The 12,539-nt window shown below is 32.9% G+C and overlaps 1 protein-coding gene across 1 annotated transcript in view; it reads left to right on the forward strand.

Annotated features, from left to right (window-relative positions):
- LOC111709778 (flocculation protein FLO11) overlaps positions 1-12,539 on the forward strand; it is a 47,844-nt gene that overhangs the window by 9,103 nt on the left and 26,202 nt on the right. Inside the window, exons 4-6 of the mRNA XM_023483684.1 lie at positions 7,123-7,209; positions 8,619-8,707; positions 8,933-9,008. Of these exons, the coding sequence (XP_023339452.1) occupies positions 7,123-7,209; positions 8,619-8,707; positions 8,933-9,008 (252 nt within the window). The remainder of the gene's footprint in view (positions 1-7,122; positions 7,210-8,618; positions 8,708-8,932; positions 9,009-12,539) is intronic.

Consider the following 12,539-nt stretch of genomic DNA (forward strand, 5'->3'; position numbering starts at 1 on the left):
GGGGGGGGGGGGGGTTGGAGTTTCCCCTTTTTACCCGAAATTCCTTTTAGTTTCTTATGTAGCTCTTGTCTTTCCAGGGCTTTTTTCCTTAATCCATCTATCAACTTACATTCAACTCCAGATATATATTCTGTACAATATTGTGTGTGGTTTCAATAGTTTTCTTTATTTTGGATGATTTTTGTTGATTCCATTTTTTTGTGTTTAATCTTTTGTATTCTGGATATATTCGGTTGGGTTGTTGGTTGGAATGAATATATGTATATATTTGATGGCCAGTATATGGCAGATATGGGAGTAAGGTTTATCTGACCAAAATGACAATTAAGAGCTGAAAGTCGAGGCGCAGGGATTGATTGTTGACATATTTATCTTGAACCAATCAGTCCATTGATTACAGGCTCAACCAATGAGAACAAAGCTTGAAATCCAGGGTCCAATCAGAGTACAGAGAATACCAATTATATTCAATATTTGAGAATATTAATGATATAGACTCCAGGGCGTTTTTGTGATAAATTGATAAAATATTTCTAATGGGTCCAAGCCAAGATTAGGTCTCATAGATGACAAATATTTGATGACTAATTTAGACACTTAGCAGTTGGCACTTAGTCACTTAGCAGCAGGCTTTCCATTCTACGCTAAAAGGACTTATTTCTTCGATCAGTGTACTGCAGATCAGTGTTCTGCAGATCAGTGCACTGCCATGCAGATCGGTGTTGTGTACCCCGAAAGCTGCCCTATGCTACAACTGGAATTGTGTAAACAGAAAATGTTTAGGAACTGCAAATGATAAAGCCCAACTTCGCCTGTCTAATGCATCACAATAAAGAATGTGAACCTGATTTGTGGGGGTTTTGTGGTATATCTAAAATCTGATGTGGTTAAAATTAGTTCTGAGATGAAAATTTATGAAGTTGAACTAGATTAAACAATTTCTTTTGTAAGGAAGTTTAGTAATCTCATTGGCTAAAACCACACTAAGTACATTGTCTGACCTTTTATTGGTTATGCACTTCTATACATTTCGTAGTTTTGAGCTAGAACCAACTTCATAAGTTTCTTCTGTACTCTGTACTCTGCAGTGCCCACTGGGAACATACAAACTATCAGTTTTATAATCCCACAATCCTTTCATATAATATTCCCATAACCCCTTTTTCAATCAGAACTTCGTCCCCCNCCCGGTCTCGTATCACTATCCCCCCCTTCCTACCCACCTTCCTCCCTTCCTCTCTCCTTGCAGTTGTTTACTTCTGCTTGCCAGGACAGCTAAGTAAAGATGTAAACATAGATAAACCATTCACATACTATAGTAACAAACACACAACACAATCACACATTCAAAATCACACACTCATAAACCCCAATCGCACACTCATAAACCCCAATCACACACTCATAAACCCCAATAACACACTCATAAACCCCAATCACATGCTCTCAAACACACAACACAAACCATCACACAATGAAAAACTCAAATCACACACTCTCAACCACACAACCTGCAAAATCACAAAGTCATAAACTCATACACTTACCCACAAAACACACAAGAACACACTCATAAACTCCAATCACAAACAACCCAACACATAACTTAAAATCCCAAACTCACAAACACACACTTTAAACACACCCCAATACACGGTATACCGTATACAGGGCGTAGGGAGTGGATTTAATAGATATGAAGAAAGATAAAAGGATAAGGCCGGCTGAGGAAAGGTGCCCCCCCCCCCTCCTGTCCAGTCTATACAGATGAGTTGTATTGTATAGAAGCATGGGGCTGATACACCCCCACTACTAGGCCAAACATAGGCAGTCCAGGGATACTAATCAATTTACATATATATGCATAATATTCTCAGGCCATTGATTGCTTGATTACAAGTATCATTAGGTATATATCTGCCTGTAACCTGCATATATATATATTATATATATATGTCTGAACGTTTGTCTGTCTGTTTCGCGTTTACAATTCGTACATGTAATAATGAAGAAATTATATTATACTGTCCATTGCTCTTATTTTATCAAAAATGATCGAAAACTTGATAACGAAGTATCTTTATTCTTTTTTTTTGTGAACATTCAGGGTTTAAACCTTTCTGTCTACTTGACAGCATTTAGACAGCTGTCAGTCTTTAATACCTAGCTGTCAGAGTGTCTGTACTCAATGACAGTTACAATTTAAATTCCACACTATATTACGCGAACAGTTGCGTACCGCCGAGGGTTTATGACGCCCCAAATATTGCGTAATTAAATACCTCTGCGGACACTCCCTCCAATCTCTTTTTATCAGAGGAATTTTTTTGCAAAACATTAGTTTAGTTGATCTAGCTTCGGGCAATATTGTAAAGCTGTCCAGATATATATATATATATGCGTTTCTCTACATTGTATTCTGAAAGGTGTCTAAAAAAAGAAATTTTCTAGAAATTTGTTCTTAGTCTTTTTCAATAATTTGCTTGGGCAATGAATCCTTTAATAATTTTAGCTTCTCATTTTACAATTCTTCAATCTCCTATTCATAATCCTATATAGTATACCATTAATACTTTCTCAGGATGATCTTAGAAAACTAACATGAGCTAAGCAAAACTAATTTTTCTTTTTTTCTGAAACTTTTTTCAGCCTTGAATGTAACATCATTGTTAAACAGAACTATCTTTCTTTCTCTTCTCCCCCTAGAAACTGGGATGGAGGGGGGGGGGGCGCCTCCTGTAGTTCTACGATCTCTACAGTGTGCAGTTTATGTTTTATATATTTAACATGTAAACAATATTATATATATATTAGATATATGGGATTACACTAATATTTATGCTAAGGAAATTGATAGCAACATTTTATAAAAAGGGTATGAGCGTCGTAAGTCTTGATACATTAAACCAAGTGTTTAGTATTTATGTTCATCACTTAACATCTTCAAGCAAAAACTATATTAAAGAGAGCAAAAATAAAGCATAATTGGATTTTTTTATTCAAACGTATAATAATATGTCATTTGATGTTTGGGACATTATACGTTACATACGTTTATTTATTTTGATTTTTCATAAACATTCTATATAATTTTACATATCTAATTCTATATCCATGATTTTTCTATCTATTTCTCCATCTATCTTCTATATGTGGTTTATTACCATTTCCCTCACGTCCTAACTTCTTATGGTCAAGGACCTTAATATATACCTTCACATCATTCCGTCTACGGTATGGAGGAGAAGGATCGACCAATCTAACCATATTTAGGGCCAGCAGAATAGTATAACATGGGGTAAAAAGTGGAAGGGGGGGGGGGAATGTTTTTAAGAACAAATTTGGGGCTTTCAAATGAAAAATAAAACTTTAGTAAGAAACAACGCAAAATAACCAGCCATGAATCATGGTTTACGATGCTTCTTGTATTTAGTGTTACTTTTTACATAATCTCCTTTATTTCTGATCAGAATATAGAAGAAGTATATTTCTAATGTATATATTTCTAACTCAATACTACAACATTAATTTGTTATCTATAGTTGCCCCGCCCCTACCCACCCTCTTAGGACTACCTACAGATATTAACCTGCCCCGCCCCACCTTTCTATATACTGGAACCAGGGACAGATATTCCTTACATTTTTATCCAATACACTCCTTTCTTAACTTTTAATATAATTATTCACTATCACTGACCTTTCACTAACCTTTCTTATACTTTCACATTTCCAAATTTTTCCCTTTCTTTTTATCTTATTCTTGCTTATTATTGTATTATTGTATTATTGTAATATTGTATTAATGTATTATTGTATTATTAGATTATTAGATTATTAGATTATTGTATTATTGTATTATTCTATTATTGTATTATTAAATTATTGTATTATTATATTATTGAATTCAGAAAACCTGTATTTTTATCAGATTTGCAAAAGGACAGTGCAAAAGTGCAACCATGTGTAATTAGACTTGTGCCAACCCCATTTTAATCAGTTAGATGTAAATTGGCCAGTCATGAATCGTGACATTTCAGGGGAACTAGACTCCTTCAACTTATCCATTATTCTTTAGCTATTTATCCATAAGTGTTTTAGCTATTTATCCATCAGTCTTTAGCTATTTATCCATCATTCTGTAGCTATTTATCCATCAGCCTTTAGCTATTTATGCATCAGTCTAGCTCTTTATCCATCAGTCTTTTGCTATTTATGCATCAGTCTTTAGCTATTTATCCATCATTCTGCAGTTATTTATGCATCAGTCTTTAGCTCTTTATCCATCAGTCTTTAGCTATTTATCCATCAGTCTTTAGTTATTTATCCATAAGTATCTTTGGCTATTTATGCATTAATATTTAGCTATTTATCCATCAGTCTTTAGCAATTTATCCATAAGTGTCATTAGCTATTTATGCAAAATTCTTTGGCTATTTATCCATACGTCTTTAGCTATTTATGCATCAGTCTTTAGCTATTTATGCATCAATATTTTGCTATTTATCCATCATTCTTTAGCTATTTATCCATTAGTCTACTATAGCTTTTTATCCATAATTGTCTTTAGCTATTTATGCATCATTCTTTAGCTATTTATCCATAAGTCTTTAGCTATTTATGCATCAGTCTTTAGCTATTTATGCATCATTCTTTAGCTGTTTGTCCATCATTCTTTAGCTATTTATGCATCATTCTTTAGCAATTAATCCAAAAGTGTTTTAGTTATTTATCCACCAGTCTGTAACTATTTATCCACCATTCTTTAGCTATTTATCCAAAGGCCTTTAGCTATTTATGAATCAGTCTTTAGCTATTTATCCATCATTCTGTAGCTGTTTATCCACCATTCTTTAGCTATTTATCCATAAGCCTTTAGCTATTTATGCATCATTCTTTAGCTATTTATCCATCATTTTTTAGCTTTTTATTCATCATTATATAGCTATTTATCCATCACTATACAGCTTTTTATCCATCCTTATATAGCTATTTATCCATCATTCCTATTTATTTTTAAAGCATTCTACTCTATCCCCTTGTTTCTCCTTAACCCGTTGATATGTATTCCCCCTGTGGACCCCCCATGGTCCCAATAATAAAGAAAGTTCTCCCCAGTTTAAAACCAATTTTTCTCTTGATAAATGGGGGTTGTCATATAAGGAATGAAAAAACTTTGATATTCTTAAACTTTCATTCTCTTCAATTCTCACTTACACCCCCCCCCCCCATATTTGGGAGAGTTTTTTCTTTTTCAATTTATAAAATGATATTTTAATCTTTAAATACTCCTTCAGCTGCGATATGATGTGAGGGTATGTTACTATCGGTTCCTTTAGCTGCGATATGATGTGAGGGCATGTTACTATCGGTTCCTTAAACTTTTATCTAGAAATTAGTCAATATTGTGTCTGCAAGGTCTATCAGGAGCGCATGTGCCTGAAAAAAGTTGATCAGAATAATATTTAAAGCTTAAATATCTTCGTTTTCTCATCTTATCCTTCATGTATCAACCTGTATACTATACAATTAGGTTTAAGATTCTTGTAAAAACTGATGTAATTAAAAGTATTTGAGAGAAGTAATTAACATCTATCATCTAATTAGGGCAGGTTAATCGACCTTTAATTATTGCAGTTGAACATAACGTAATATTCTTTAATTACTCGACCAATCTAACCATATTTAGGGCCAGCAGAATATAACTAGCTGAAAAAAATAAGAGTAGAATAATTGATACTTTTTTATGAAAAATCAGAACAATTTTTTATTTTCATCTGGCCAAATAGAAGTATTAACTATTGAACGTTTATCTTATTTAAAATTAATTGAAATTTGTAGTTAATTTGATTTAAAATCATTAATCACCAAGAACTCAAAACTTTAATTTCTCCCATTAGTGTTTTAAAGACATGCAAATTAAAAAGTTTATACGTTAATGTTTTTTTTTAAAAATCTTTCATTGAATTTATTTAACTTTAGTTGGTCATTTCTCTTCTTTTATTTATTAAAAGTATTTTAATTTTTCCTGTATAAAACTATAAAAGTATGACAAGTTTTAAACATTGCTTATCCATCAGTCTTTAGCTATTTATCCATCATTCTGTAGCTATTTATCCATCAGTCTTTAGCTATTTATCCATCAGTCTTTAGCTATTTATCCATCAGTCTTTAGCTATTTATCCATCATTCTTTAGCTATTTATCCATCAGTCTTTAGCTATTTATCCATCAGTCTATAGGGGGGGGCGCCTCCTGTAGTTCTACGATCTCTACAGTGTGCAGTTTATGTTTTATATATTTAACATGTAAACAATATTATATATATATTAGATAATATCAAGACACATGGAATTGATTTTTACACCTACATGTAAACTAGTTTGAGAGTGTACAGTTCCTTTTTTTTCTTTAAAAAACCGCAACATTGATCGTTTGTTTACAAACAAAACCAGTTTAACGTTGAAGGAATAGTGATTAATGAAAAAGATAGTTATTTTAAAATGGTTTTAAAACTCATCTTACGATGTCTTATTCCTTCAAATTTTTAGATCTGGAATCGACGGTTTCCGCTCAAATATTATGATGGGAAAGCAGCGTGTTAAAATAATTTGTATAAGCTTTTTCCTTTGATCTTATATATTCGACTTTTAACGGTTTTTTTTTGACATTACAGCTCAATAATATATAAACATGTGTGTAAAAGTTTTGTAGATAGTAAACACAGAAACAAAATACTAGATATCTGGGAAGCAAATCAGATCGGTTCAAAGTAACTAAATGAGCTCTTTCTCCGTCTGTGGAGACTAACCTCTTTTCTCATTCATAAGTTTCCAAACATTTCAATAGTGTTTGTACTTTTTGAATGAAAATTTTGGTATAGTTTTTTTACAATATAAATAGTTGTATATACATTTATGATATAAAAAATAGCCAATGCTTCACGAAATTAATAATTAAATGCATTTATTTTTGGTTGAGTTGTAAAGTTTAATGTATTATTGTGTAATGTGTACACTGTACATACCGTACATTTTTAAAAGATTGCAGTACGCACGTACTTTGAACAACACATTGAGTACATAATTAGTTATTAACCTAAATCTACTGAATTATAATTGTAGAGGTTCGTGTGTATAGTGGGGATGGAGACCTGCATCAACTTCTCTCGGTTTCGCATATCATGACCGCAACTACAAACGCGGCATTAGGTAATATATAAATATTAAGATAATATTTCTTATATTTTACATATCTATCCAAAGCTTTGGGCTTCATGGGTTAAATGGTTGTGAGGGGGTTGGGTGTGACCCTGTTTTACAAGTTTTCTATGTCGTCCAAAAGGGCGGCTTCAGGATTTAAGATAGTGGTGGGGGAAAATTACACCCCCCTAAATTCATGTTTTTAGGCAAATGTCTTGATAATCCATTTATTTATCTAAAAACGACATACATAAATATAATGTATGTATTGAACTTTATACATTAACATTTAACATATCATATTATATTATTCTGATAAATGGGAGAATTATTTTTAATTCCTGCTGTTATTATTGATATTTTATTAAATTCCCGGTAAAATTGTTCAAGTGCGGGTAAACGGCGGAAGTAACTTTTAGTAACCTTGGGAGCGCTGGGTTCCCATGAGCATAATGATAAATATAGTTATTATTTTAGGGTAAATTGGTTAAACCCAAAAATGTCATAAAGAAAGTTTTCTGTGTAAAATACTTAATTAATTTACGAGATCAGTTAAAGCTTTAAATTTTTAATGGTTGCGTGATATAAAGCGATAAAAAGTTTGATTAGTGGTATCTTCAGCTTAGAATATATCCATTAGGATTCAGCAAAAACATCAAATATACAGGGTGAGTCACATTACATCTGGATTGTAAATTGGTCAAAATACGGGGTTAAATGGGGATGTGACAGAAACTTTTCCTAAAGATAAATTCATTTTATAATGTATTAAGGGTCTAAGTGGTATTTTGCAATTTTCTCAATTTGTATGGACGCCATGTTATTCGGTATGAGACGTCTTTAACAATTTTCTCCTTATAGACGCAACAGATAGAAGTAAGATTAGTAGAGATAAAAGCGCTTTTTTATCGCATTAAGCCTATACCCCCTTTCATTTTTCGTGAACACTCCCTTTAATGTATCAAGGGAATTGTTTTGTTTCCCCATACAGAGTGATGTAGTTAACTCTTACAAAACTATGCACAGGGTGTTTCATAAAACATTGAAATTTAGTGTAGACATTTTAGAACAACTGAAAGACCCAGTTTGTGTCTTAAAATTTTAAAGACATATTGCAAAAACCTTCGGCTCAATTTTTTTATAAATATATAAAATTCAAAGGTTTTTAAATAGGCAAGACAAAAGGTTAGAAATCCCTGCCAAGAAAATATTTTTGATATTGCTATATTTGTTGCTAGTATTATCAGATTCACAAACAAATTCAGTATAAGTTGAAAACTGGTTTAAGTCGAACTTTGATTCCCATGTTTAATGTTTATCGGAAAACTATGTAGGTAAACCCTCTCATATAAATTGAGTAAGAATATTTCAAATTTTCTTAACTTAGAAATGAAATTAATAATTGATTAATTGTTTAGAAAGTGTACTTGAGGTCGGAGGCCTTGATGCTGGTCTAGTCAAAACAGAACCTGAGGATCTTACTGGTCGACACAGACATGATACAGAGGTTTAAACATTATCTAGTCTATCCTATGATGGTTGAAGGTTACGGTGCAAAGAAAGACGCCACTGCTTAAATACTAACCAAATATGCTTTTTTTAACTAATAAAGAGAATTAAAAGAGAATCATTAAAATAGACGAGATTTTATATTTAATTTAGTCCAAATATTTGGTAAACGGATGTATTATTACATTTACAAAATCGATTCTAAAACCTTTTTATTTTTCAGTCGTCCCTGCCTCTAGATGTGACGACGAAAGCCATGGGAATCGTTAGTCAGGACGGAGATAGCATCATTCTCAATCGTAAGTGTATTAGTCATTTAGAAAAATGTTTCTATGTCCCTTTTCTTTTTAAACTCGTCTTTCCTTTTGCATGTTCGTCCTTTTTTCTGTTAAATATCTTCCCTTACTTCCCCCCTGGTTTCAACTAATGAGGTCTGCTGTACTTCTTACCCTAAGATTTATTTGTGAAGATTTATTATTGAGTATATTCAAGTCATCTTTAGAAATGATGCACTCACTACATGTTTTGTATACTTTAATACACTTCACACATTTTCAACTATTTATCTATATAGATGCAAAACAAAAAAATCAACTTTCACACCGTCATGGAAAATGTATTTTTGTGGACTTTAATGAACTGGCTATTGCATATTTCTAAATGCATTAATAGCATATATCAATATTGTTACAATGGATGAGTGCACACCTATTAGTTGGGTATAATAGCCTAGCTTCTATACAGCTTTTATATGGACATGTGCTTCTCTTTTCAACCTTAATAAAGTTTATAATGTGATACAATAAGTATTTACGTTATTGTGAAAATGCAAATGTATTCTTTGGTCGAAGTTGATGTTTATTCAAAATATTTTTAGTTTACATATCCGTACTTGTTGGAGCAAAATTTGTAGTGTGTTAATACCTCGTTAAAAATATTTAACATGTAAAACTAGAAAATAAATATAAGTTTTCATCTCTCCCTAAACCATCCTTTACACCCTCTACCCTGTCATAATAACATTTTATTGCTTTCCCCACCAGTGCACACAACCCAACCTTACTTCTTTTTGCCTATTCCCTTATCCGTCCCACACGAAGACTAGTTACTGCGTGGGTGATTTTAAATCCCCATGTAGCGTGTAGACTTTGAGGACTGTCATTGTATCACCATCAATATACTGTATTGCATACTAAGTATTACAAAGCAGAAAATTTGCTTTAAAATCTCCTCCCATCACCCTTCCTTACAGGGGTGAGCAGACGAGGGGGAGCTTTCCAATCCATATTTAGGGGGAGGGGTGGATGGGGGCATTGTCACTGAGAGTAAGTACATTCTCAATATTTCTAAGGGTGGGGGTTTTATTTTAAAAAACCTTGTGAGCGCCCCAAACTTTGACCTATTTTGTTAACTACATAGTGCTTTGAAATTCTATTTTATGTTCCCCGTAATATAAATATTGCAAGAATTCGTTTAATTAAATATGTTACACTAGCTAAGAATAATTAAATGTATTCCTGGAATCTTTAATCAAATAAGAGAATAAAAAAGGGAAGTTTTAAGAAGAATGAAAAAAATGTGGAAACCTAAGATGAATTCTAGAAACCAGCAAATGCGCCAAAAGCTTCCGAATTGAGAAACTATCAGGAATAAAACAGTTTTATTTTAAAAGCATCTTTAATTTCTTCGCTATTCATTGTTGAAACGAACTGGTTTTTGTTGAACAAATCCTAATATTAAATAGAGACATTTATGTTTCAGGTTTAAAACCTATCCTTGTAAACGATGTAAATATTAAAAATTCTTAAATAAACAGGATTTTAAAAAATCGGGTTACGAGACGAGATCGTGGAAGAAAACCAGATTGACGCAGATGGTTCGAAGGATCAAGAAACTGGATTGACGCGAGTGGTTTACAGGATTAAGAAACAGGATTGAAGAAGAGATGAGTTGAGGACGAGATTGACACATTGATTGATTCTGCCTTGTCTTTGGTGGTCAAGCTGTATGTTATTATTTTCTACATAAAGCTAGATTACCAAAGCAAAGGCAAAATTCATATTCTACATTCATCACTCTACAGTCTACAGTCTACAGTATACATTCTTCACTCTACAGTCTACAGTATACATTCTTCACTCTACAGTCTACAGTCTACAGTCTACAAGTCTTTAGTCTACAATATACAATATTTAATATAGGAATTACAAGTTTTAACTATGTATGTATAATGTATATGTCTAATGGTCAACATGTAAAATGGCCAACATGTCTAATGGTCAACATGTCTAATGGTCAGCATGTCTAATGGTCAACATGTATAATGGTCAACATGTATAATGGTCAACATGTCTAATGGACAACAGGTCAACAGGTCTAATGGTCAACATGTCAACATGTTTAATGGTCAACAGGTCAACATGTCTAATGGTCAACATGTATAATGGTCAACATGTCTAATGGTCAACAAGTCAACAGGTTTAATGGTCAACATGTCTAATAGTCAACAGGTCTAATGGTCAACAGGTCTTATAGTCAGCATTGCTGACTATACTCAGCATATGTCTAATGGTCAGCATGTCTAATGGTCAGCATGTCTAATGGTCAGCATGTCTAATGGTCAACAGGTCTAACGGTCAACAGGTCTAACGGTCAACAGGTCTAACGGTCAACAGGTCTAACGGTCAACAGGTCTAACGGTCAACAGGTCTAACGGTCAACAGGTCTAACGATTGTACAGGTTTACAGGTTTACGGCTGTCTAGCTGTCAGGTTTCTGTATTGATAGTTTCCATATTATGTTCAATTTGTATACAATACATTCACTACAGGGTCCTCTACTTATATAGAGGGGGGGGGGGAGGGGTAAGCTATATAGGGAGCGTTCTGTATGTTAGGTGGGGGGTTAAGTGTTGTGATTTGGCATGCTAGATTTTCAATGCATTATAAGATATTTAAGGTTGATAGTTTAATCAATATTGGATATAAAATAACATTTGCCCCCTCTACCCCCCCCTCTATCCCGTCTATCCCCCCTGTCCTCCAGGTTCATTAATGGGAATAGGTATGCACATAAATAAACCAATATGGGCAATAAAATCAAAGCTAGCAGTTGATTGCACTTTTCCAACTTTTTGCCCACTTGTAATTGTAATCTTTAGTTCTAAAAGACGTAGCAACTTAAACCATTCATATAATATTTTCAAGTTAAATGTTCCAAGCACCTGCGGTTAGGTCTGGGTATATTTCACCTTTTTTCTTTCTTAACAGAAAATAAAGATGCAAATATTTAACGTAATAAACAAGCATTAGTGATCGTAAAGATCAACATGATGGTGTCTTAGCTTTCAAGCATTGGCTGTCGCAATTGAGTATCCGTCTTAGATAATTTTAATATAATTTTCATTAAGATCATTAAACTGAAACGACATATTTTTCGTTTTTTCTTGGATTTCTATTTTTGTCTGGTTCTTGCTGTTTGATTTTCTTATTCTAATGATAAACAGATCTAGTTTGGTTTGGAAATACTATGATCAACTCTAATTGAAGATTATCTTGATCTGTTTGGGAATTTATATTGGGGAGAAGAATATCGTCTATCTGCTTGCAAACTGGTTGGTTTCCTTTTTAATAGTAATTTACATAGTTGTATTATTGGTAACCTGTTTCTAATTCATAGCAAGTCAAGTTGGTTAATTTTTTAATACAAAATAGGACCGTATAAATATAACAAAACATATACTAAGAAATAAAAGCATGCACAGTGCCTATGGCTGCTCAATCTGATAAAATATATATTTTATGATTCTGAGTTCCGATCTTTTTCTGTTT

The sequence above is a fragment of the Eurytemora carolleeae genome, unplaced genomic scaffold (assembly GCF_000591075.1).
Source record: "Eurytemora carolleeae unplaced genomic scaffold, Eaff_2.0 scaffold883, whole genome shotgun sequence".
NCBI lineage: Eukaryota > Metazoa > Arthropoda > Copepoda > Calanoida > Temoridae > Eurytemora > Eurytemora carolleeae.